The 27,822-nt window shown below is 43.9% G+C and overlaps 1 protein-coding gene across 11 annotated transcripts in view; it reads left to right on the top strand.

Annotated features, from left to right (window-relative positions):
- Positions 1 to 27,132, top strand: part of BCAS1 (brain enriched myelin associated protein 1) — a 118,740-nt gene extending 91,608 nt beyond the window's left edge. For 7 of the 11 annotated variants that reach the window (XM_073607233.1, XM_073607232.1, XM_073607230.1 and 4 more), the window contains 11 exons: positions 1,366 to 1,518; positions 3,500 to 3,541; positions 5,578 to 5,769; positions 9,368 to 9,409; positions 11,235 to 11,399; positions 13,029 to 13,070; positions 14,151 to 14,192; positions 17,261 to 17,407; positions 17,899 to 17,958; positions 21,413 to 21,712; positions 23,038 to 27,132. In XM_073607233.1, coding sequence (XP_073463334.1) covers positions 1,366 to 1,518; positions 3,500 to 3,541; positions 5,578 to 5,769; positions 9,368 to 9,409; positions 11,235 to 11,399; positions 13,029 to 13,070; positions 14,151 to 14,192; positions 17,261 to 17,407; positions 17,899 to 17,958; positions 21,413 to 21,712; positions 23,038 to 23,112 — 1,260 coding nt within the window. In that variant the 3' untranslated portion in view covers positions 23,113 to 27,132. The remainder of the gene's footprint in view (positions 1 to 1,365; positions 1,519 to 3,499; positions 3,542 to 5,577; positions 5,770 to 9,367; positions 9,410 to 11,234; positions 11,400 to 13,028; positions 13,071 to 14,150; positions 14,193 to 17,260; positions 17,408 to 17,898; positions 17,959 to 21,412; positions 21,713 to 23,037) is intronic. The other 4 variants (XM_073607231.1, XM_073607226.1, XM_073607234.1 and 1 more) reach the window with 4 other exon arrangements.
- Positions 27,133 to 27,822: the final 690 nt, after the last annotated feature.

Below are 27,822 nucleotides of genomic sequence, written 5' to 3'. Positions count from 1 at the left end.
CCTGGTCACGGTTGCGGGGGGGGGTAAAAATTTAAAAGAAACAATATAATACTTACCTGTACCACCATCCGTGCTTCTGAACTTGGCTGGCCTAAGAATCTTAAGCATCTGGCATCTTTCAGGTATGTTGGATCTTTGGTCCCCCGCTGCACATTGTGGTTCCACCCACAAGCTATAATAACTTAAGGGCTGGTGGGTGAAACCACAGCCCACGGAGGGGGGCCAGGCATCAGACTATCCTGGAAATGTGTGGGAAGTTGAAGATTCTTTGGATGGTGTAGCTCCTTAGGAGAGTGATGGTCAGTGGTAGACATCTGCAATTCGTTTCGGTCCAAATACAAATTTGGACAAATTTTTGGTTATTTGGAGATTCGGATGTAAGAATTGCCTGGCAATAGAAACATGTTAAAAAAAAAGGGCAAAATCCATACCAGACCCTTATCTGAGCATGCATCTCAGTGAGTGCCCCTCCTGAACCATACCAGGCCACATGCCCTCAACATGGTGGGGTGGGTGCTTTGGGGCAGGGGGGGCTCTGAGCCCCCCACCCCAAAGCACCTTGTGCCAAGATCCCTGGGCTGTGGTTGTTGTGGTTTTCGGGTGAAATCTGGAAGCCCCCTTTAACAAGGGGGCCCCCAGATCCTGCCCCCCCCTATGTGAATGGGTATTGGGTCCATCATACCCCTACCCATTCACCAAAAAAGTGTCAAAAAGTAAAAACCACAAGAAACTGTTTTTGACAAGAGCTTTATAAAAAATAAAATATATAGTGCCCCTCGATGTAAATCCATTGTCAATCACGACGCCCGCCGAACCTGAAAAATAGAAAAAAAAATGGAAACGCTCTCGACCTCCTGGGAGGCCTCCCGCCCGCTCTGCGCTTTGACCTTTCTTATATAGGCAAGGGGCGGGGCCACCCAGCTACATCACCCGGTGGCACCGGCCCCCTTCTGATGTCACGTGATGTCAGGAGGGGGTGGTCCCACCAGGTGATGTTGCTGGGTGGCCCCGCCCTTTGCCTATATAAGGGGAAGCCCGCTGACAAATAATGACTTGTGGTTGTTAAGGACGCGGGCGGGTCGGCTTCCCAGCCCGCTGCTTAACAACCAGGTATTTCTTCACACAGAATTCGTTTTTTGACCGATCCAAATTCTAACCGTTCTGAAAAGTTGGAATTCGTTAGAAAATGAATAAATGACATAAATTTTAACAAAAATGAAACTAAACGAATTCCATAAATTAGTAAAAAAGTAGATTTTTGCACGTAGGGGCGAAGTGTCGGAATTGGCCCGGATACAAAGTGGTTAAATGAAAGAAATGATTTGAATGGCAAATTCTTGTACTAACGACTAATCTGTGTTGTAGGGTATGGAGGAAATGACAACCATATCGGTAAACGTGGCCCCAGAGCCGGCATTAACCCTTGATACTAATCCACCGGAGGTTGCTGTCCAGCCACAGGAAGAGGAGAAGGCAGTAAAGGAGGCGCCTCCGCGTCCTCTACCTTTCTGGAGAAAGGTTTGGCCAATCTTAATATGTGGTCTCTGCTTTTCATCTCACCTATCCTGATCCTACAGATAAAATGATTAGAGCTTCGCTACATAAACATCTATTCTTTTTCATTCTTTTTTCTTATGATTATGGAGAGTCAATTATATTTTCTATTACCTTACTACCAGGCCGCTGTAAATGTAGCACATCCTCCTAAGGAGCCTCTGGTGAACTTAGTTCCTTTCCTCCAGCTAAAGCACACACGCATTTTCTCCACTCTTCCACTGGCTCGAGCAGTCTAAGGGTGTCTTATTTGGGGTTTTATTGTAACTGAATTTGGGTGGGGTGAAGGGAGCATGGGATACCCCAAAACTGGTGAACTGAATGCCTATGGACTCTCCTCCATCTTGCTGAGCTGCGCAAGAATGTCCCACACAATCTCTGTTGCTGATGGTGACTAGGACTTCTCCCAGAAGACTAAAAGCTGCACACAGTCATAAACTTTCCAGCACGGGGTAATTTACTCAAAATGCCACAGGATCATCAGTTGCCTCCTTCTGAAATCCGCCAGGCAACTCTACAGTGAGGGAGACCCAAACGCACACCACCATAGGACAGCTGGATACTTTCCCCCTCAACTTCCTCCTGGACCTCTCCAGTGAATTTCTCCAGACCCAAATGAACTCGACTTGGCAAATAGTCCCACCCAGCTAAGACTACAGCTGGGACCTCGATGTCTTCTAGGTGACACTTCCAAAAATCCTGCCCAGGGGGTTTGCTCCAGCAGGACTGCACCCAGGAATTTTGCTGCTCCTGTCTCAGGCCTCAGACCATTTATGGACTCTCCAACCACCTACTGGGTATACCTCCCCAGGGATTGGCCGGAGTCCCGTAAATATTCAGCCTATTTACTGGCTGAACCTTCTAGAAGACTGGGGGAAGTAATCATTGTGATAGACTCACCCGGGACAGAGGCTTTTGGAGGGGACTGAATGCTAGCTTCTTGCCTACCGACTATGGGCCCTGGCATTTGAGGGAGCTACAAGCATTTAGGAAGATTTTCTGTTCCATTTTAAGTAATCCAAACCACATTCTCAGTGTCCATTAAATAGCTGTCCATCATTTTCTCAGTCACCCTGTGCCCCTAATAGACATAGGGTCACTTAGACATAGGAGGTGCATGGGGAGCTGAAACAAGGGTTTCCCAACCTCTCCAAGGGATTCTGGGTTTCATGGGTTCCCCCGCCCAAAGTGACTCCCGTCACAATCATAGCCTGTAAGACACTGAACAGACCTGACTAATCAACCCCTTGCTCCACTGATTACAGAAGAGGTAACTAAATTTACCTAACAACCTACAGTACTCTAGGAGGGTCCTACATAAAAAAGTAATGGGTAGGTGCACCTTTACGTAGGGCACAACAGAAAACATGCTTGGGCCGCTAGTTCTTCCGCTGCATGCCTGTGATTGAGCAGTCATTAGACAACGTTGACAGGTGGGCTTTGCTGCAGTTCACAAATCGATCTTCCAACCTGTGATGGACTGGCAATTCACAGTAAAACTGATTGTAGGTTTCCTGGAGTAATATGCATGGTGGGAAATGGAATCAAGGTCTTGAGCTATCATAAATCAGGCAAATCGCTCTTCACCTGGGCAATATTAGATGAACTTCTCCATCAGTAAATTGGCAGATTTTGCACATCTCAACTGCTAATAATATACTATGTTAATGTGTTTTCCATATTTTCAATCAACGTTATATCTCTAGATTATGGGAAGAAAGGAGGGGGGGGGGGGCTTTATTTTGCTTCAGTATGGCCACCTTCCTATCTGCTGGTGTGGGAAACGAGCTCTCCTTTACTCCTCTTATATCGACGGGACGATCTTGGCTTTTCTCTTCCCTCTTTGACTAATGACTTCCAAGTCTTCTTCACCAAATCTGTCAACCTCTTTCATAACGAATCTCCCATAATACCTCTTAAAATAATATATGTTATTTTTATTCAGTCTTTCAAGGCAGAACCCCCGCCTCCTAAGGTCCAGGAAAATGTAAGTTTATTTAATGGAATTTACGTAACTATTTACTTCTGGTTCTTCATCATTTTTGGCCATGGAGCAAAATGTTCTCAAATTATTCTTCATGGGCCCTTTTACATTGTACATTGTACAGTTTACATTGTACACTGGAAGGGTGGCCGCCATGTCTGACCTCATAGCTAGGCATACAAAGTATATAGGGACATAGAACAAAGAACTACAGGCAGGGCCGGGACAAGGGGTGGGCGGGAGGGACAGCTGCCCTGGGCACTGTGGAATCATGCAAGGTACCATGTGGAGATTGGGGGGGGGGTGAGATTTGCGTTGAAAGGGGAAATTTGGGGGGGGGGGCGGGGTGGCAAAGGGTAAAAATTGTTCTAGGAGGGTAAATTTGCAGAGGTGTGCTAGGAATGGTGAATTGAGGGGATTTATGATGGGAGGGGGGATTTAGGGGGTTTGTGTTAGAAAAAGTGATATGGTGGGGGGGGGGATCTGTGATAGGAGGAAGGGAAATAGGAGGCTATTCGAGGGGGGGTTATGCTAGAAAAGGTGACATGGTAGAGTGGGGGGGGGGGGGGAAGATCTGTGATAGGAGGGGAGGGAAATAGGAGGGTATTCGTTCGGGGGGGTGGGGTTGGGCTAGAAAAGGTGACATGGTGGTGGATCTGTGATAGGAGGGGAGGGAAATAGGAGGGTATTCGGGGGGGTTGTGCTAGAAAAGGTGATATGGTGGGGGGGGGGATCTGTGATAGGAGGGAAGGGAAATAGGAGGGTATTTGGCGGGGGGGGTTGTACTAGAAAAGGTGAGGGATCTGTGATAGGAGGGGAGGGAAATAGGAGGGTATTCAGGGGTGGGGGGTTGTGCTAGAAAAGATGATATGGTAGAGGGGGGGAAAGATTTGGGATGTGAGGGAAATAGGAGGGTATTCGGGGGGGGTAGTTGTGCTAGAAAAGGTGATACAGTAGAGGGAGGGGGGAAGATCTGTTATAGGAGAGGATTCAGGGGGGTTTGCGCTAGAAAAGGTGGTATGGTAGAGGGGGGGAAAAGAATTTTGGTAGGAGGGAATATTTTTTGGTGGAGGGGGTTGTGCTAGTAGGGATGATGGGGGGAGGTATTTGAGCACAACTCTCCCCCCCCCCCAAATTTCATCTCCTATCACAAATATCCGCCAATCATCCCTACTAGCACAAACGTCCCCCCCACCAAAAAAATTCCCCTCCTATCACAATTCCCCCCCCCCTATCATTTCTAACACAAATCCCACTGAATCCCCTACTATTTCCTACCCCTCCTATCACAGATCTTTTCCCCCCTCTACCATATCACTTTTTCTAGCACAAATCCTCTTCCTCCTAAATTTCCCCTCTGAGCATAATTCCTAAACTCCAAATTTCCTCTCCTACCTCAGAGGGGAAATTTAGGATGCAGAGGGTTTGTACTGGGAGGAGGAAATTTTTTTCGGAAGGGGGGGGGATTTGTACAGGGGGCAGTTGGGGAAAGATAGGATTTGAACTGGGGGGGCAAAGATTTGAGCTGGGAGGGGAATTTCAGCAGGGGGGCAGATTTGTACCGGGAGGAAGGGGAATTTACGCTTAGGAGGTAAGCATGCACGTAATGCTTATACATCTTGGGGGGGGGCACAATTTGACATTTTGGCCTTTGTCCCTGCACAGACTATGGGTACATACACTGCCCCCTGTGGGTAGGGCACTGGAAAAACTAACTGGAGTGAAAATTCTTCTTGTAGCATTTAAACTCAATGATTATTAAAGATTTTTTGTAGTAAAAAAGTTAAATCTTCGCAATGCTCTAATACACAGGAAAAAAAACATGTTTAATTGGTATACAATTAGAGAGCCATACACAGCCGATGTATTATAAATATTATTTGCAAAGCAGAATATTTTGTCTTCTAGTCTTATAAACTCAGAAACCTTGAGAGAAAACATCGCTCTTTTTATATATACTAACCCGAAATAACAAATCTTGTGATATTATTACCCGTTTGTCCTGTGAGATGTGAATACACCACTAATCTTTGTCGTAGATTGCAGTAGAGCTGCCTGCAGTGTCTGTAGGCATAGAACAGCCAGCCCCCGAGCAGCCAGCCCCCAAGCAGCTGGCCCCCGAGCAGCCAGCGGTACCAGAGACTATATCAGCAGAGGCCGACAAACCGTCCGTGGACAGTGAGAAGCCGCTGAAAGAAGCCACACCGCGGTCTGTGCCTTTCTGGAGGAAGGTTGGAAAACATACCAATGAATATAATTCTTCAGTCAAATCGATCTTTTTTTAAGTTTTCCGTTTCCCCAAAAAATTTTTTCACAATCACTTTCTGTCATGATTTAAAATGCTCTCCTTAAAGCATGGGGGGCTTAACCTGCGGCCCTTCAAATGTTGCGAAACTACAAGTCCCAAGGCTGACAGTTACAAGCATGATCCCAAAAAGGTGTCAGAAACCATGAAAGACCAAGACAGAAGTACAGTTAAATCACACTTGTTTAATAATAAAAGTAAATAGAACAAACGTAGTCAAAACATAGCCAGAGTTCAGGAACTGGAACGGATAGTCAGACAAGCCAAAACGTCAGGGAGCTGGAGAAGAGCGCAGTAAAACAGCAAGCAAGATCTGGAGCCAGAAGAGATGTCAGCCAAGCAAGTCTTTTAACAGGAATGCAGGAGAGCGTCTCTGTGATGTTGACCAAGGCGAAGGCAGAGATCCTCTGGGTTGGACGGCCTAAGTAGGCAGGACTGACGAGCAGGATATCATCAACAGCTGAGTGACTGTGGAGAGATAGGAGCTGGCAATTAGCCGACAGCTGAGCGGCCAGCTCAGAGAAGGAAGGGCTGAGAAAAAGTTAGAGGCGTGATGGGACTTGTAGATATGCAACAGCTGGAGGACTCATCCGTGTCTTTATGGACCTCGCTTTGTGCACTGGGACCATCCCCAAACTGTTCCCACAAAGTTGGGAGCATGAAATTGTCCAAAATGTCTTGGTATGCCGACGCCTTAAGAGTTACCTTCACTGGAACTAAGGGGCCAAGCCCAACCCCTGAAAAACAACCCCCACACCATAACCCCCCCTCCACCAAATGATTTGGACCAGTGCACAAAGCAAGGTCCATAAAGACATGGATGAGCGAGTTTGAGGTGGAGAAACTTGACTGGCCTGACCTCAACCAGGTATGATGATTGAAATTGCATTGTTTGCAATGGAAAGTTGCCCAGATTGTTTGGAAGTCGGATGATGTTGGAGACATCAATTCATTCAAATGTCACTCTAAAACAAAAAAAAAGGCAGTAATCAGATTGCCATTGTACTTACAGTGCATTGAAAAGTATTCATACCCCTTAAAATTTCCCACATTTTGTCATGTTACAACAAAAACATAAATGTATTTTATTGGTATTTTATGTGATAGACCAACACAAAGTGGCACATAATTATGAAGTGGAAGGAAAATGATAAATGGTTTTCAAAATTAAAAAAAAAAAAAAATAATATGTGAAAAGTGTGGTGTACATTTGTATTCAGCCCCCTTTACTCTGGTACCCCCTGATAACTAAAATCTAGTGGAACCAATTGCCTTCAGAAGTCACCCAATTAGTAAATAAAAACACCTGTGTGTAATTTAATCTCAGTATAAATACAGCTGTTCTGTGAAGCCCTCAGAGGTTTGTTAGAGAACCTTAGTGAACCTTGGTGAACAAACAGCATCCTGAAGGCCAAGGAACACACCAGGCAGGTCAGGGATAAAGTTGTGGAGAAGTTTAAAGCAGGGTTAGGTTATAAAAAATATCCCAAGCTTTGAACATCTCACGGAGCTCTGTTCAATCCATCATCCGAAAATGGAAAGAGTATGGCACAACTGCAAACCTACCAAGACATGGCCGTCCACCTAAACTGTCCGGCCGGGCAAGGAGAGCATCCATTAGAGAAGAGCCAAGAGGCCCATGGCAACTCTGGAGGAGCTGCAGAGATCCACAGCTCAGGTGGGAGAATCTGTCCACAGGACAAACTATTAGTCGTGCTCTCCACAAATCTGGCCTTTATAGTAGAGTGACAAGAAGAAAGACATTGGTGAAAGAAAGCCATAAGAAGTCCTGTTTGCAGTTTGTGAGAAGCCATGTTTAGGACACAGCAAACATGTGGAAGAAGGTGCTCTGATCAGATGAGACCAAAATGTAATCTTAGAAGAAAACCTGTTAGAGTCTGCAAAAGACCTGAGACTAGGGCGGAGGTTCACCTTCCAGCAGGACAACAACCCTAAACATACAGTCAGAGCTACAATGGAATGGTTTAGATAAATGTGTTGCAACTCCAGTCCCCAAGTACCCCCAACAGGTCATGTTTTCAGGCTTTCCATTATTTTGCACATGTGATTTGATCAGTTCCACTGCCTAATAATTGCATACAAGCCGGCGTGTGGATGAAGGCTGCCCTTTATGTACACTAGGTCACAGGTTTTCATTGTGCATCGTTGCAACCTTCTAGCTGCTGCCGTCCTAACGACCAATGGCATCATCAGTTGATAAGGAGGATGTCAGTTGCCTGCATAGCATCCTTCTTTGACCCTCGCCTGCCCCTCTCCATCAGTGGTGGGGTCACATTAGCTGAGTGAAGGAGAAGCATTGGAATACTAGTCAGTACAGTTTATACCCCTAACGGGTGTCCTACTTGGACTTGTGGATGATGTTGTTAGAATAGTTTTTACATTTTAGAATGGGGTGACTCGAGACGATCCATAATTTTTAAAGGGTGCATCGAGATTGTCCATAATTTTTAAAGGGTGCATCGAGATTGTCCATAATTTTTAAAGGGTGCTTCGAGATTGTCCATAATTTTTAAAGGGTGCATCAAGATTGTCCATAATTTTTAAAGGGTGCATTGAGATTGTCCATTGTCTATAGTTTTTAAAGGGTGCCTTGAGATTGTCCATCATTTTTAAAGGGTGCATCGAGATTGTCCATAATTTTTAAAGGGTGCATCGAGATTGTCCATAATTTTTAAAGGGTGCAACGAGATTGTCCATCATTTTTAAAGGGTGCCTCGAGATTGTCCATCATTTTTAAAGGGTGCATCGAGATTGTACATATTTTTTTTAAAGGGTGCATCGATATTGTCCATCATTTTTAAAGGGTGCCTTGAGATTGTCCATCATTTTTAAAGGGTGCCTCGGGATTGTCCATCATTTTTAAAGGGTGCCTCGAGATTGTCCATCATTTTTAAAGGGTGCCTCGAGCTTGTCCATCATTTTTAAAGGGTGCATCGAGATTGTCCATCATTTTTAAAGGGTGCATCGAGATTGTCCATCATTTTTAAAGGGTGCATCGAGATTGTCCATCATTTTTAAAGGGTGCCTCGAGATTGTCCATCATTTTTAAAGGGTGCATCGAGATTGTCCATCATTTTTAAAGGGCGCATCGAGATTGTCCATCATTTTTAAAGGGTGCCTCGAGATTGTCCATCATTTTTAAAGTGTACCTTGGCTGAAAATAGGTTGAGAAACACTGGTCTGTCACATAGAATCCCAATAAAATACATTTACGTTTTTGGCTGTAACATGACAAAATACGGAAAATTTCAATGGATATGAATACTTTTTCAAGGCACTGTATATTGAGTATCTTGCCTGGAGTTCTCCTTTAAGGTCCTCTTGCTCTGACCTGGTTCCTCTCTCCCCCTAAAAAAAATGGTTATTAGGTGACGGCACCGAAAGGCTTTTTATCTCCAAAAAATTCAAAATCATAACCTGATCCTGTTACATAACTCTTAATTTTTAAATTATTGAACGTCTCGTACTCAAAGCAGACAACTAAATCTTATTTCTCTCTTCAGTCGTTTAAAGGGGAGCCCCAACCTGTAAAGGCCCAGGAGAGTGTAAGTTACTTTCCTCCGTAACAGTTTTCAATGACTTTGATTAAAGAAGACCTTAATTCTTCAAAATAGATGTTCCAGTATATAAAAAAAATATGGTTAAATATGTAAAAAATATCCATACCTGGAATTTGTACGTGGGAGCACAATCCACCACCTCCAAAGATGATGATTTTTATATGTATGCATTTCCTGTCTATATACGAATATAATTATAGAATGAAGTTAAATATAAATTAAATCAGTGGTCTCCAAACTGCAGCCCTGAGGGCGGACACTCTTTCTCCCACTCACTCCAAGGATCAGGCAATATCCTGCCCGCCTAAACCAAAGATGGGGCACTATTCCTCCCACTGATATCAATGATGGGGTACTGTTTCTCCCACTGACACCAATAATGGAGCATTATTCCTCCCACTGATACCAATGATGGGTACCTTTCCTTCCACTGACACCAATGATGGGGGCACTATTCCTCCCATTGACACCAATGATGGGGGCACTATTCCTCCCACTGATACCAATGATGGGGCACCTTTCCTCCCACTGACACCAAATGATGGGGGCACCATTCCTCCCACTGACACCAATGATGGGGCACTATTCCTCCCACTGACACCAATGATGTGGGCACTATTCCTCCCACTGACACCAATGATGGGGCACTATTCCTCCCACTGACACCAATAATGGGACACTATTCCTCCCACTGATACCAATGATGGGACACTATTCCTCCCACTGACACCAATGATGGGGCACTATTCCTCCCACTAAGACCAATGATGTAGGCACTATTCCTCCCACTGAGACCAATGATGGGGCCCTATTCCTCCCACTGACACCAATAATGGTGCAATATTCCTCCCACTGACACCAATGATGGGACACTATTCCTCCCACTGACACCAGTGATGGGGCACTATTCCTCCCACTGATACCAATGACGGGGCATTATTCCTCCTACTTACACCAATGATGCAACACTATTTCTCCTAGCAAAACCAACAATGGGGCACTATTCCTCCCACCGACACCAACAATGGGGCACTATTCCTCCCACTGACACCAATGAAGGGGGCACTTTTTCTCCCACTTATACAAATGATGGGGTCCTACTCCTCCTATTGACAACAACGATGGGACACTGTTCCTCCCACTGTCATCAATGATGGGGCACTATTCCTTCCACTGACACTAATGAGGTGGCACTGTTCTTCCCACTGACACCAATGATGGGGCACTATTCCTTCCACTGACACCAATGATGTGGACTGTTCTTTCCACTGACACCAATGATAGGGTACTATTCCTTCCTCTGACAGCAATGATGGGGCACTAGTCCTCTCATTGACACTAAAGATAAGGCACTACTGGATAGGACACCACTGGATGCCAGGACATCTTCTACTCACACTGGCCACAGTCCGGCCCCTCTAAAGTCTGAAGGACAGTAAATTGGCCCTTTGTTTAGAAAGTTTGGAGACCCCTGAATTAAATGATATAATTAAGTATATAAGTGAGTATGTTCTCACTTGAAGATCAGAAGAAGACAACATTTCAGAGAGAGACAATAGTTGCCCACCAAAGGACCTCAACTGCCCTCAGCCTACTGGAACCCACAGAACTTAGTCATGACTGTCAATTTTGGGCAAAGTTGGCTGGATACGGCGACTACCATTCATCTTATATGTGTAGGTGTCTTTTCATTTTGATTGCCACAAGAATACAAAAACCAATACATCCTAAAATAGAGACTCCTAAATGTTTTTGAATGTCACATATCTGTGTCCCTTTAACAGTCACTAACATTCGGTCTCTGTCGTAGGTTGCGGTAGAGCAGCCTGTTGTGTCCGTGTCGCTTAACACCGAAAAATCTGTCCCGGCGCAGATAGTGGCTCCGGATGTACAAGCCGATGTTGTTATAGTGCCGCCGGAGAATGAGAAGCCAGTGAAAGAAGTCACTTCACGGAATGTTCCCTTCTGGAGGAAGGTTGGCCCTTCTGTCTCTCCTGTATTCTCCTTATCTATTATTGGTCACACAATTACTGGACTTCAATCTTTCAGCTCCGACTGTCCTTCCTTTACTGTCACGCCACTTCCTGGTCTATTTTGTAACGTCTTGGCGACCACGTAATGCATATATATGCGGTTCAGCAAAGGTGAGCTTTAATGCGCAGCCGATGCACAAATGTCTACGGCTCGCTGAGGTTGCGTGCTGGGAGTGTGGCCACAGCACACCGAAATGTCTACGGCTCGCTGAGGTTGCGTGCTGGGAGCGTGGCCACAGCACACCGAACGAGCTGTCGCCGACAGCTCTCGGTTATGTATTTTGATCAGAAGCCAACAGGACGGACTACCAATCAGGTGACTGCATGTCGCGCGTTGTCTCTCAGGTATTAAAGCCCACTTAAAGAGCAGCTGGAAGATGATGTGAAGGGGTTAAAAACATTTTGAATAATGTGCACCATTACCGACTTGCATAAACCGCACCAAACCTGGGAGCCAGGTCCTTAAATAGGCTCTGTCTGACCCAAAATGGCTGACAGAGTCACATGGAAGGGCAGCATCCAACTGGATAGCTTTCCCAGTGACCCAGGAAACCATAGAGTTACTCCATTCCTCTTGACTTCCTCTCCAGATGCAAAGTCGCTGTGGTTGATCGCCACCTACAGTGGAGAAAGTAGACTGCAACTACCTACAAGCTGAAGTCATTTTCATTTTCCAAGCTTGTTTTTCTTATATTTTGACTTGCCAGCAATATACTTTCTATCCTAGAGTGACAACATTCACTGTATCTATGGAGGGAATCATGGTTGTCATGCAAGTACAGGACTATATATATATATACGGTATCTCACAAAAGTCAGTACATCCCTCACATTTTTGTAAATATTTTCTTCTATCTTTTCATGTGAAAAAGGCCACCGTGCTGCAGCTCAGTTTCAGGGTCTTGGCAATCTTCTTATAGCCTAGGCCATCTTTATGTAGAGCAACAATTCTTTTTTTCAGATCCTCAGAGAGTTCTTTGCCATGAGGTGCCATGTTGAGCTTCCAGTGACCAGTATGAGAGAGTGAGAGCGATAACACCAAATTTAACACACCTGCTCCCCATTCACAACTGAGACCTTGTAACACTAACGAGTCACATGACATTGGGGGGGGGGGGGGAGGGTACTCACTTTTGTTGCCAGTGGTTTAGACATTAATGGCTGTGTGTTGAGTTATTTTGAGGGGACAGCACATTTACACTGTTATACAAGCTGTACACTCACTACTTTATATTGTAGACAAGTGTCATTTCTTCAGTGTTATCACATGAAATGATAGAAGAAAATATTTACAAAAATGTGAGGGGTGTACTCACTTTTTTGAGATACTGTACACCCTCCTCTCTCACCCCCCTATTACATTATATAGTTTCAGAACATAGATTGAAAGGAAGATCACATTGAAAAAGAAAACGAATGCAGTCATCACATCTAAAGCAAGATCTGCAATATATGACATTTTGGATACGCTGTAATCCGTCTCTTCCTTTATCCATTTCCTGCGCTTTCAAAACCTTTCTCCTCCATTGTCATTGATGATGCTAACCAACTAACACTCATTCTCTCTCTAGTCTTTTAAAGCGGACCCCCAACCTCCTAAGGCCCCGGAAAATGTAAGTAGGCATACTAAAATACTTCAATATGGGTGATAAAAAGGAAGGATAAAAAAATGAATTATATACTATATCTACTTATCACAAATTACTGAGTAAGGCCAGGTTCACATATGTCCGGCTGCGGTTTGCCATCCGGGATACGGTGCGTTTATGTTCATCAGTTCAGGTGCGATTCAGATGCGCATTTTTGCCTGAATTGGCACCTGAACCCGACCCCGAAAAAACGCACAGGATCCTTTTTGAAACTGCACCGCAGCCGCAGTTTAAAATGCATCCAATTTGCAATATTTGTGAACCCAGCTTTAATGTCAATACAGTTGTCCTATCCACCTTGTCTAATGCACTTATAGGCTGCTTGAAACCCAACATTATTTTGGGCATATCGGGCAGTGTTAGGGCTTCTGTCAATTCTTTATTGGTGTCCCCACTGGGCTTTCACCACACATTTCCTTTAGGACAGGAAGAGAAATAAATATGTTGTCTTCGGTTAGGATTATAAAATTGGGATAGTGACTTGGTTGCATAATTTGCAAAGTCAAAAGTTTGCTAGGCTTACTGTGGACGAGTAAGGGTGTACCAAGATGGCCGCGAAGCAACATCACTTCAGTTGCATTATCAGATGGGTAGCAGCTTCCTGACAGAACACCTGGCTGCTCACGAGCCTGTCCGCCCGCCGGCATGATTGCTCACTCACTGGCCTGCTCGCCAGACTGCCCGTATATATATAATGCCATATTTTGGAGCACTAAGAATGCAAAAATTACTTCTCTTTAAGGAGCACCTGTCATATTAATACTATACCAGAATTTAGTGCGGATTTGCTTTTGGGGGTTCACTGGCTGCATGCTTGATCCAGGTCCATGACTTGGCATGTGGTGTAGGCAGGATGTAGATGCTCAGCGGCTCCATCCAAGATGGTATTCAGAAAATAGGATCAGATATTCCAAGCAGCAATGTGCCCCTGGAAAATATTTTCAAGTGGTAACAGTTGCATATTTGCAAACCTTGCCCTTTCAGATTTTGAGTAACACCGACTCATAATTTATATAACTAACACTATTGCTTTATTCCCATCAGTCCCCACCAGAGGAACCAGTGACCATCCAACTAACCGAGACTGTAAGTGACTCTATTAACCTTGGCTGAACCCTACATAGCAGCTATTGTGTTTCTGATTTTATAAGGATGGGCCGAACACCCCCCACCAACACATGCAAGCAGGCAAAAGATTTGTGTGAACCCCATTAAAGTCTATGGGACATGAACATGAAAAATCAAAAGTACTCATTTTAAAGGCTTATATGCAATAAAAAGTGCATGGGGACCCAGGTACTGCCCCATGGGGACATGTATCAATGCAAAAAAAGTTTTTATGACTACAGTTTTTTCAGGAGCAGTGATTTTAATAATGCTTAAAGTGAAACAAAAAAATTAAATATTCCTTTAAATATCGTGCCGGGGGTCCCCTTAGTCTTCATGTAAAGTGGCGCATCTGTGTGCCGCAGCAAATGACATTTCTAAAGGGAAAAATGTCATTTAAAATCGCTTGCGGCTGTAATGTATTGCCGGCTCCGGAATCAGGGGGAAAAAAAAACGGCGTGAGCCCCCCCCCCCCCCAGTCCATACCAGGCTCTTCGGGTCTGGTAGGGATTTTAAGGGGAACTCCACGCCAAAATTGGCATGGGGTCCCCCCCAAAGTCCATACCAGACCCTTATCCGAGCATGCAGCCTTGAGGACAGGATGGGGGAGGGGGTGAGCGAGCGCCCCCCCCTGAACCATACCAAGCCACATGCTTCAACATAGGGAGGGTGCTTTGGTGTCCCCCCAAAGCACCTTGTCCCCATGTTGATGGGGACAAGGGCCTCGTCCTCACAACCTTGGCCCGCTGGTTGTGGGGGTCTGCATGTGGGGGTGCTTATCAGAATCTGGAAGCCCCCATTAATAATGGGGCCCCCAGATCCCCCCCCGTGAATGGGTATGGGGTACCATACGAACACCCGATGTTTGAGTCGAACTTGTGTTCGACTCGAACATCAGGACCATCCCTACTGATTTAGCATATATGTAGGTCGATAATCCACCTGTTACAATCAAGATATGGATTATAATATATATATATATATATATATATATATATATATATATATATATATATAGTGGATAGAGTGGAGAGAGTAGGTACCGCACTCTTTGGCAGAGCAATTCCTGGGTGTATCATAGAAGAAAAGTCACATCCTGTCAGAAACCATGAATCAGACTGAGACAGAAGTACAGTTAAATCTCAAACAGAGTAAACATAGTCAAAACATAGCCAGAGTTCAGGAAGCCAGGAGTTCGGATAGTCAGACAAGCCAAAACGTCAGGGAGCCAGAGATGAGCATAGTAGAACAGCAAGCAGGATCTGGAACCAGAAGAAATGTCAGCCAAGCAAGTCTTTAACAGGAACACAGGAGAGCGTCTCTAGAGATGTGACCAAGGCGAAGGCAGAGATCATCTGGGCTGGACGGCTTAAGTAGGCAGGACTGACGAGCAGGATCATCAACAGGTGAGTTACTGTGGAGAGAAAGGAGCTGGCAATTAGCCGACAGCTAAGAGGCCAGCTCAGAGAAGGAAGGGCTGAGCCCAGCTCTGACACATCCAAAGATAAAGCCATAAGCACTCGTCAGGACTTAACAAAAGGTTGGCTACATTGTTATTACTTCAATCCAAAAAGAGGTTTTGCTAAAGGATCTTGACCCGATGCTAGCTGTGACCAACCAACCAACAAATTTACATCCATGTGGAGTCTTGCTTTTCCCATAGCGCTCAACTGTCCTTGATTTCGAGGGACTGCGGCTGGTTTGGAACAAAGTCCCATTGTCCCTCTTTCCTCCTCATTTGTCCCTCATTTGTCCCTCATTTTGGTCTGATCTATATAGTTGTATATAAAATCCACTATTTATCTTTCAAAAAGTGTTTCCCAGTGCTAAACCTTTCATCCAATTTCTAAATTGCGACATTTGCCAATTTCAAGAACCAGTATAAAGGAAGAGTAGTGGTAAAAGAAAGCACTTATGGGTTTAACTAATCATTTTTTTTTTAAATTCCCCTTTAAGGGGGCTTGTCCTATGTCTATATAGTTTTGCTAATAGGTGTCCTTTGTTCCCATCTCGAAAGGTTGGGAGGTATGCTTTCCTGAGAGCTTGCTGAAAAGTTCTCCAGCACACAGCAAATGTTACTAGCACTCTCCAGCAGAGCTCAGATCTCCACCTAGACATGTGCAATTTTTGGTTATTCAGAGATTCGGATCTATCAAAATAGTAACGAATTTTGTTGAAATTTATTTCGTTTTTTTTCGTTTTCCAACAAATTCCAAATTTTCGAACCAATTTGAATTCGAAATGGTCGAAAAATTGTCGACCAATTCCAACTGTGTGTGAAGAATAGCTGGTTGCCAAGGAGCAGGCTGGGAAGTCGACCGCCGCGTCCTTAACAACCAATGACTTATCAGCTGTCAGCAGGCTTCCCATTCTGAAATGTAAACAAAAGAGTGCCGGCAGTAAAAAAGGCAGAAGAAAAACAGTGTGGGGTCCCCCCTAATCCATACCAGGTCCTTTCGGGTCGGGTACGGATTATAGGGGGAACCCCACACCAAAAAAAAAGGCACGGGTTCCCTTCAAATTCCATACCACACCCTTATCCAAGCATGCAGCTCGGCAGGTAAGGAAAGAATTCCCATAAAAGGTCTACTTTACTTCTAGTCCATATATTGTACACTGTTTTTCTCTTAGGTCCTAATGAAGGGAGCATTTTCTGACCCCTGAAATGCATTGGAAATATTTTCGATTGTCTCCAACTTAAATAAACTTGTATCTGGAACTTTCAGCAGTGATGTGATGCTTCAAGTCACATTTTTCTTAAATGACACTGCAAAGGCAAGGAGACTGTGGAGATCCTTTGGGATGTAGAAGGCATCTGCCCAGGAACCAGCTCAACTACATGAACATCATTATGATAGTATAGGATTACCAAATAGGATGACCTCAGTGGTCCAGTACTATTTTTCCACTTTCCTTAATGGACCTCTGTTGGCTGGAATAACTAATTTTTTTATTCAAGGACTACTTCTTCAGGAAGACAGCACTAAGGATTGCCCTAAGTTTTGAAATGTAAACAATGACTGAAAATTACCTTGCTTGTCCTTTAGTCTTCTGCAGAGCCAGATTCCCAGTCAGCCAAAGCAGACAGCGGGGCCAAGGCCAGCCCAGTCACAGAGGGCAAATCTCAGCAGGGAAAAAAGCCAGACGAGGGCAAAAACTCCAAACCCAAAATCATGATGTTCTTCAAACAGCTGGTAAGACACTTTCTGGTCCAATATCTCTATGCACATTTATTTTTAGTCATTTTGGATAGAGGAGGGGACAGGTTGGAACCTCTGGCAGATCTTATTGTATGTCCATTGAGTAGAGTGCCCTTCACTTCCTGTCTGGGTGACCACCTATAATCAGACATCAGTAAACATCTGACAGAGATTCTAACCCTTCCATAATTCTAGCAAGTCTTGAGATCACATCAGCTTGTCCATTGTTAGCAGATAAGAACTGCAGCACAACTGATTGGCCATACATGAACCGTACAAGGCTGATGCCAAGTCAAAATCAGGTACTTACGCTGGTTGTATTTCAATGAGCAGAGCTCACTGATTGGTCAATTCAACAAGAACTGATGTTTCTTTCTGTAAAACCATTAAGACCATAATGTTTAGTAACCTGCATTTGACCTATTTCTCTAACCTTCCTTTACTCCTGTAAAATTAACAGCTGAAACACTTGTCTGTTATTGTAGTCAGTGATGGGTGACCCCAATAATGGCACGTCAGAGGAGGTTGACGGCAAACTCTCACCTGTAAGTTGACAGAGACTCTGGTGTGATTCAGTTTGGTGGTGGGAACCTCACTCTCTTTTCTATAAACACATGTACAATAAGAATAAAACTTTACTACAATGTTTGAATGTAAATCCAATAAAAATTCATAGCCAGCACAGGAAGGACCAGGTCAACGAATGCGTTTCAAGACAGACTCTTACCCATAGTCAGGCAAGGTAAGCCAAGACCCAGTTCCCTCCCTACATTAGGCTAGGTAAGCCATAACCAGACTCCTTCAGTGCTTTAAGCTAGGTAAGCCAACAACCAGCTTTCACTGCTTCAAGCTGGGTAAGTCAACACCTAACTCCTTTAATGCTTCAAGCTAGGTAAGCCAACATCCAACTCTTTCACGTTTTAATCTAGGTAAGCCAACACCCAACTCCATTATTGCTTCAAGCTAGCTAAGCCAACACCCAACTCCTTCACCGCTTGAAGCTAGGTAAGCCAACACCCAACTCCTATAATACTTGAAGCTAGGTAATCCATAACCAGACTCCTTCAGTGCTTTAAGCAAGGTAAGCCAACACACGGCTTCTTCACCACTTCAAGCTAGGTAAGCCATCCTCAGCTCATTTACTTCCTTAGGCTAGGTAAGCCAATGCCCGTATCCATCACCACTTCAGGCTTGGTAAGTCAACATCTTGCTCCTTCACCATTTCAAACTAGGTAAGCCAGTCCCAGACTCCTTTCCCTGCTTTAGTCTAGGTAAGCCAATACCCGGGTTCCTTCACCGCTTGAAGCTAGGTAAGCCAACACCCTCTTCCTTTATTGCTTCAAACTAGGTAAGCCAACATCCAACTCCTTCACCGTGTGAAGCTAGGTAAGCCAACACCCAACTCCTTCTCTGTTTGAAGATAGGTAAGCCAATACCCAACTCCTTTATTACTTCAAACTAGGCAAGCCAACACTCAAATTCTTGAGCTAGGTAAGCCATAACCAGACTCCTTCACCGCTTGAAGCTAGGTAAGCCAACACCCTATTCCTTTATTGCTTCAAGCTAGGTAAGCCAACATCCAACTCCTTCACCGCGTGAAGATAGGTAAGCCAGCACCCAACTCCTTCTCTGTTTGAAGATAGGTAAGCCAATACCCAACCCCTTTATTACTTCAAGCTAGGTAAGCCAACACTCCACTTCTTGAGCTGGGTAAGCCATAACCAGACTCCTTCACTGCTTTAAGCTAGGTAAGCCAACACCCGGCTCCTTTACTACTTCAAGCTAGGTAAGCCATCCTCAGATCGTTTACTGCCTTAGGCTAGCTAAGCCAACGTCCGTCCTCTTCACCACTTCAGGCTAGGTAAGTCAACATCTTGCTCCTTCATCATTTCAAGCTAGGTAAGCCAGTGCCAGACTCTTTCACTGCTTTAAGCTAGGTAAGCCAACACCTGACTTCTTCACCACTTCAAGCCAGGTAAGACAGCATCAGACTCCTTTACCCCTTTAAGCTAGATAAGCCAACACTAGCTCCCTCACCATTTCAAGCTAGGTAAGCCAGTGCCAGACTCCTTCACCGCCTCAAACTAGGTAAGCCAATGCCCATCTCCTTCACCGCTTCAGGCTAGGTAAGCCAATGTCTAGGTTCCTCACTGTTCTTTTTTTATTCAAGTTTGGATATAACTACAAACCCAAAGATGGAAAAGTCCTTTCTGTGCTGCTTACATAATACTAAGTTCTAAGTACTAGATTTATTGCTATGTATTACTGACTATGCTTCAGCTGTTCTTTGATTGGTACCTCTGCCAAAGTGACCGTTACTTCCTGTAATGTTACTGGGATGGAAGGACAGAGTATCTAAAGACAAAACCTATTTTTTAATTTTTAGATAGAGTGAGGAAACAGATTTTTTACTGCTGTCTGTGCCTCTGCTGGGTTGATTTAGCCTCCCTGGGTCCTGGTAAGCCACCAAAATTGATGGGAGATCAACATTTTTACAAATGTCACAGAAACAAAGAGCAAATGTTCCATTGGGGACACTTCTTTTTGTATCTCAGGAACATAAAGGGAAATCTCCCAAATGAGATAGATTTAACCTTTTTCTACTTTATGAAAAAAAAGTTTTAGCTTTAGGTATACTTTAAGAATCTTTATTGGGTCTGGACACAAAATGAAGAGATCTAATTGCCACCTTTAAAAAAGAGACCTCCATAATCCGGAGCACCTTTTGGCACCCTGAGGAAACTGTTTGTGCTTTTGGTCCAGGAATAAATGGAGTAATTGCCCTCAGGAGTGGGAAAAAAACAGCGCCCATATCATAGCAAGCACTTGAAAACGCACCCTTAAAACTGATGTAGAACTATGGATGTATTTAGAATGAAATAATATATTTGAAATATAAGCATCTGATCAAGAGATCAAACTTGTAAAGTCCAAAAAAACTCAAACAAAGGTGGAAAATGGGCTGCAGAAACCTTATTCTGAAAGACAAACACATGAGGATGTATAAGAACTGTGGGCCATACCGGGACAGGGTCATCCAGTGCCCAGGGCAAGGATCAAGAATTGCGCCCCCCTCCCCCACTTTTAATACATACTGTAGAATGGTTGTGCCACCCTGCATCCCTTCTTTGCCCCCTTGCTTCACTGTGCCTAGGGCAGCAGCCCCTCCTCCTCATACCTAGTTCCAACCCTGACCTTGTCGTTTTTCTTTAATATTTAAAGTGCATATAATAGCAAAGTTTTGTATTATTATTTTTTTTATTAGAGTTTGATTGATTCCTGTGTCCCCTGGATCAACCTTATTCGTCCTGGTGATCAATGTCACCAGGACACAACGTGAGGGAAAACCCAAAGCTTAAAAATTTTGCCAAAGAGTAAATCATCCAATAGGGACACCGTTCCTAGTAACAACTGTCTAAGATTGCAATTCTCTTAAATTCGGGAGGAGACTTTTTTTATCATTTCCTGTTGCATCTCCAGGACAGGAAGTGAAGGGAACTATCCCCCAGCAGGAAATGATTCTGGATGGCTGCACTTCCAAAAATCCTTTTATTGAAGCTTCATATGACAAGTTGTTGACAGATGGAGCAGGGGACAAAAAGGTACCTGCGTATCGGGCAATGTAATGACTAAGCACTAACATTTGCGAGATACGTGTCTACCTTTTTGTCTCCTGCTCCATCTGTCAACCACTTGTCATATGAAGCTTCGATAAAAGGATTTTTGGAAGTGCAGCCGTCCGGAATAATTTCCTTTGCTTACACAGCATGCGAGCTGGGCTAGCGCCTGACTAGTGTGTGTGGGGATTAACCAGAGACTCACTCACCTGGAGCGGCTTTTCTTGTATCCCCCAGCAGGACTCAGACAGCGAAGGTTAACCTTATATGGGTTTAACCTACTCTATATAAGACTAAACATTGTGGCTACGCATACGCTTTAATGACATCATATCTCTGAAGCACCATATTCCCAGCTTACATTTCTGCTGGGTCTTTGCAGACTCTGGACATCACCGATGGCGTGGAGGTGGGGAAGTCCGAGAAGACTGTGGTCACGGCCGTGGTGGAACCTCCGCCTGCACCACCACTGCAGAAGACCAAGGAAAACGCAAAAGAGAAGAAGGCCTCTTCAGAAAAGCTGACCAAGCAAGAGAGCAGAGAGAGCACGGAGGCCGCAGCCTCATCGCAGGCACAAGTGATAGAGGCAGCGCCAGTGCTGAATGGAGCCGAATCTTCTAAAGAGGGCCAGATGAAGAGAGTAGAGAAGAGGCAATCTCTGGGTAGTTTCTTCAAAGCTATTGTAAGTACCATTCGGGGTCAACTCTAGTAGAAATGTGCCTCACTGGGGACAAGATGGCGCTTCATATAGTCCTGTTTGATATCGTCTGATGGTGTAAGGGTGTATGGCACGTTGGTATTTTTATCCATTTTTTTGGGATGAAAACAGATGAATTACAAAGGAAGGCTTTAGAATTATCAGGCTTTATTGTTCTCCATGCCCCTGTTTGGTGGGGGGGGGGATTTGTCATTACTTCCTGTTTATTTGACAAGGAAGCAAGAGGAAATCCTTCCAACAAATACACAGACAGCAATAAAAACCCATGGTCTAAAAAAGGGGTATCAAACTTAATTTAATCTCCAATAAAGTTTCCTGTGGATAAGACTAGCGGCGTGCAACCCTCCTTTTCTACTGACATAGTATTGCAAGATTGTGGAGAGGGAGACATAGCTCTTTTAAGAGGATGATGGGATTTTGGAGGGAGATAATGTGTCTATTCAAAAGGTGAGCAACACCGACAACGGTTAATATAAAGAAATATAAATTTATTGAGGAAGACAGATAAAAGACAATACAGCCAAAATACATATTGTGACCTTAAATTACAACTTGGTGTATGAAATCAATTTACGTAGGTATGCAGGAGCAGCCAACATGTTTCGCTTATCGCTTCATCAGGGCACTACATGCATTACTGATTTCATCTAGATTACATAGAATATAAAAACATACCATTTTTTTTATTCTATTGTTTTCTATTATGTTTTGTTCTATTCTATTATTTTCCATTATATTCTTCTAGTTCCTATTCTTTTTGATATTCAAAAGACGGCTATATTCTTTCTATTTTATTCTATTCGAAATTCAAATTTTGAAAGACGGCTATATTCTTTTAGTTCTATTCTTTTCTAATCTATTAGTTTTTAATCCTTTACTTACTGTTCTACTCTTTTATTTTCCATTCTATGCGTTTATTTTCTATTCTTTTTGAAATTGGAATTTTGTAAGGCAGCTATATTCTAATACACACAGTCTTTGAAGGAAATCAGCAATAGTCAGCACTAGGTTTACATTTCATTTTTCAAATTTGAATAATTTTTTATTTCGAATTTGTTTAAAATTGGTTACTATTGTAATTCAGAAATTCGGATACATCCGAATCGCCGAATAATGAAAACTTCGGCCAAACTTCAATTCGGAACAAAAACGATCCGCAAATGTCTAGAAAGCATACAGCTCAGTAGAGGGGAAAAGCAGTCCTATGCCATATATATGTGACCTTACCTTCATATACGTCCCCCTAGCCTGCACCCGGTCCTCACCTCTTCTTCTCCATTTGTTCCCAGGGCCCCAAGCGGCTATGCGATGCGGAGGTCCAGACAGATCCGGTCTCCATCCTGCCGGCAGAGAAGGCCAAGTAAGGGCCGCACGACACCAAGACGACACGATTTCTCTTGTGGGCGGATCCCGCTTTTGTATATTTCAGGTGTAATTTGTACAAAGTTAGTTACATACAATACAGAACACATTTTTCTCAACACCGGCCAGATCACAATAATATGAGACAATTAACTTTTAAGTAGCGTGAGATATTACTATAGCAGGAGCGAATGTAAGACGGTCCACGGCCTACACTGAAAGCACCAAATACCATTGCTATACTATGACACTTCTATCATGTAAAAGAAAGAAATTTAAAGAGAACCTGTCACACTTTTTTTTAGGCACAGTCAGTGACAATGTTGCAGAACATTATGGGACAACATAGAAATCACTTTCACTTTTTTAAATGTCTGTGCAGATCTGGCGGCATAAAAATATTCTCCAGCTCTACAGTACGCAGCTGCATGGAGTCTGCACACCGATCTGTTCTCGGACTCTACGGGAAATTTTTCAAATAAAAAAGGTACAAATGCCTTTCAGATGTGTGCATGGAGCCGATGAGTAAAAATGACATACTGACCAGAGCTTGCTATAATATGGGAAATGCAAAGGGAAGGTAGAAATAAAAACCAATGGTGGAAAATACGAGGGGGGTCTTTTAAATGTCTCTTGAAGGTCGCTAATGTCTAATGACTTCGGTACAAATAGTCGTATTTGATCTGGCCATGGCAGTGCAAAGTGCAGTTTGTTATATCGCTCAGGTCCACAAGGTGAAATACTTGCGGGCATTTCTTTTTTCAATCGTATCCTGTAAATCAGGGGGTCACAAACTGGCGGCCCTCCAGCTGTTGCGGAACTCCAAGTCCCATCATGCCTCTGTCTATGGGAGTCATTGCTTGTAACTACCAGTCTTTCAATGCCGCATGGGAATTGTAGTTCTGCAACAGGTGGAGGGCCGCCAGTTTGAAACCCCTGCTGTAAATGCTAGTCTGAAATAAAAGCATGTTGCGTTCATAAAAAAACGCGCATCATTTGTAATAAAAACATCTTTGCCATTCTGAAGCTTCCCTTCAACCACTTTGCATGTTATTTTATATATACTGTGATTTTGTACTTGGCAAATATGCTGCAGAAATCTCCCTCCACTGAGTCTGGCTGCGGCCATTTTAACTGTGGGCAGCTGGAGCTGCTGCCTGTTCACTTCCTGGATTTACACAGACACACACCTCCAGCTCTGCAGCTCTCATTGGCCCTCTTATGACTCATTCCCCATCCCTTCCTGGCAAACTCTCATGAGAGTGAGAGTTGGGAATGATGTCATAAGCCTAGGCTAATGACCAGACAAGAAACAGGAAGTGGGCTGTATAAGATATAAGAAAGAAAATGCATAACTCCTGCAACTGGCATCAGCAATGGGGCACTATTCCTCCCATTGCCACCAACAATGGGGCACTATTCCTCCCACTGCCACCAACAATGGGGCACTATTCCTCCCACTGACACCAACAATGGGGCACTATTCCTCCTACTGACACCAACAATGGGGCACTATTCCTCCCACTGACACCAACAATGGGGCACTATTCATCCCACTGACACCAACAATGGGGCACTATTCCTTCCCCAATACCAAAGACTCATCATGGTTTACTCCCACTGACATCAGGACCATTTCTACTCCCAATGGCCACAGTCTGAAGGAAAATAAACTGGTCCTTTGTTTAGAAACCCCTGCTGTAGAAGTTGAGCTTTGTCAATAAGGCTACCAATAATTATTTTTCAGGATTTATATCGAGCCAACAGTTTGCGCAGCACTGTACAACATAAAGGGGGTCAGTACAATTACAATACAGAAGGAATAGAAGGGCCCTGCTCATGGGAGCTTTCAATCTAAAAGGGAGGGGGAGGGGCCACCAAAGGTAAAAGCTGCAGGGGATGATCTGTTTTTAGGTGGAGGTGGGGTAGGCTCCACTGAATAAATGAAAAAAACTATCTGGTGTCCGAGAGTCCCCAGCACCACATCCCTATGAGCATACTCAAATTGTATTTAGAGAACAAAGACGGGGTTTTAAAAGTGCCAACACAAGTAAATATATAAAAATTATAATTATATTATAAACATTTTAAAATAGTAGAAGTTTCATATAAACCCATCAAGGAATATCCATGCGGCTTTTCACAATGAAGATGCAGCAATTTCATCTCTACGTGTTTCGCCAAACTATGGCTTCTTCAGGAGGCTTTACACATACTGCATACAAAATCACTGCGTTATAGCACAATAGTTCTGTTAAACCCACGCTATAAAGCAAAGCACCATTAGGATGATATTTAATGGAGATATTAGTGAGCCACGGGGAGAATTACATTGCCTGCCACTAAATGTGGAAAAATGGGAACCCACAAGGATAGACAACATGGGATCAATTAAAACCCACATCTCTCCATTTGTAAAGCAGTATGGAATCAGACCAAAACAGTGGACTAACAAACGGGGCAGAAGGTCCTCATAATAACACTGAGCATGTCAATGTAACAAGGTAGGACTCCAGATCTCTCCTAAGGCAAGGCCATGCTTTATCTAAAGCGTGGGTTTAACAGAACAATTGTACTATAAACGCAGTGGTTTTGTATGCAGTATTTGTAAAGTCTCCTGAAGAAGCTATTAGTTTGGCGAAACATGTAGAGATGAAGTTACTGCATCTTCATTGTAAAAAGCCGTATGGATATTCCTTGGTTTTATATGAAAACTTCTAATATTTTATAATGTTTATAATAAAATTGGAATTTTTTTTATATTTCCTTGTATTCCCTTTTAAAATCCCGTCTTTGTTACCTGTTAAATTAGTTTTCAAAGGATAGCCTAAAGGCAGACAAGGTAGGAGCTAACTGGACATAGCGTCAGTGGTGGCTGATGTTAAACATTTTTTTGGGGGGGCGGCATCCCCAGGTCCGCACTCACCCCTCCACGGCCGCGGTGCTGCTGCTTCTCCTCGCAGCCAACCAGATCCGCCTCCTGCCCTGATTGGCCGGGAGGAGAAGCCAGAAGACAGTAGCGAATATTGATTCGCTAGTGTTAGAAGTGGGTGGGTCCTGCGCCCCGAGCCCAACCTTTTTCAAGCCAAGTCGAGGCTCAGGCTCTAATCTTGTGGCTTGAAAAAAAACCCCAAAAAAACACTCAGAAAACTATGAGTCCGATGCCCCCGGGCCCCTTATGGTTTGGCCCCTCCTGCATATTGTGCTGGTGCAGGGAATTCCAGAGGATGGGAGGTGTTCTGGAGAAGTCCTGAAGGCAGGCATGAGGGGACAGGAAAAGGGAGCTAGAGGCAAGATGTCTTGGGAGGAGCGGATTGGATGATTTGGGCGATATCTCGAGATATCAAATAACCAATATAGTTGTTCTGGAGGTAGACTTTCAGAAAAGTCGATACTTGCATATAAATTCAATGGCCTATATCTCTAGATATACTGATATTCCGATATTTTACTTTCACTAACCTTCACCCCCCCCCCCCCCCAGAAGGTTTGAATTGCCCGTACTTGGGACAGTTCCACTTAAAGAACAATGCAGCAATCTGGGAGATGGAACCAAAATCTATTATTTCAAAGCAAAAATAAAAGTAATCTAGGAAGGTGCAGCATGTTAGGAATGAACCAGAATGTTATAACGTTTAGATGATGCTATATTAGCAGAAGCTTACATATAATATAAATGTGATTGACTGAAATTGCAGAATGTGGCCAGCAGAGGGCGACACTACCCATGGTTAAATCACTGTACAATAAAAGGGAAAAAAATCTTTTTTTTTGGTGCGTAGCATTCCACGTTTAATGTAAACTGCTATTTGATGACTTAACACTAAAACCGTATATCATTTCATAATCAACCGGCTTCTGACACCATTATATATTTAGTTTGTTATGTCTAAGTTGTTCTAACATGGCGTTTTATTTTCATGTACTGGAAACGATATCCGAACTTTCAGCAATATGAAATAAAAAAAAAAAGTTTCATTTGGTGTAAAGAGATTATTAAATAAAAGTTGTTGTATTCCAAACGTGTTGTCACCGCTTCCTTCATCATGTTCAGGTTACAGGTATGAGTTTTGGTCTAGACCAGGAGGGTCTCCAAAATGTTCATTATGAGGGCCACAAATACAAATATTCTTACACCAGGGGCCCCCATCGGAGCCCCCCACCTTACATCAGAGACCATAGGCAGCCTCTGGTGACCCTAATCCTCAAACAGTGCACATTGAGGATGCACCACTGACCCTTGCTGGGGTCCGGATGTGGCCCCCAAAGGTCGTAGTTTGGAGACCCCTTGCTCCAGATCGTAGTTTGGAGACCCCTTGCTCCAGATCGTAGTTTGGAGACCCCCTTGTTCCAGATCGTAGTTTGGAGACCCCCTTGCTCCAGATCGTAGTTTGGAGACCCCTTGCTCCAGATCGTAGTTTGGAGACCCCTTGCTCCAGATCGTAGTTTGGAGATCCCTTGCTCCAGATGGTAGTTTGGAGACCCCTTGCTCCAGATGGTAGTTTGGAGACCCCTTGCTCCAGATCGTAGTTTGGAGACCCCTTGCTCCAGATCGTAGTTTGGAGATCCCTTGCTCCAGATTGTAGTTTGGAGATCCCTTGCTCCAGATTGTAGTTTGGAGACCCCTTGCTCCAGATTGTAGTTTGGAGATCCCTTGCTCCAGATTGTAGTTTGGAGACCCCTTGCTCCAGATTGTAGTTTGGAGACCCCTT

Source organism: Aquarana catesbeiana, linkage group LG12, assembly GCF_042186555.1.
Source record: "Aquarana catesbeiana isolate 2022-GZ linkage group LG12, ASM4218655v1, whole genome shotgun sequence".
Taxonomy (NCBI): Eukaryota; Metazoa; Chordata; class Amphibia; order Anura; family Ranidae; genus Aquarana; species Aquarana catesbeiana.
The sequence above is the reverse complement of the archived record's forward strand: the minus strand, read 5'-3'. Positions and strand labels throughout refer to the sequence as shown.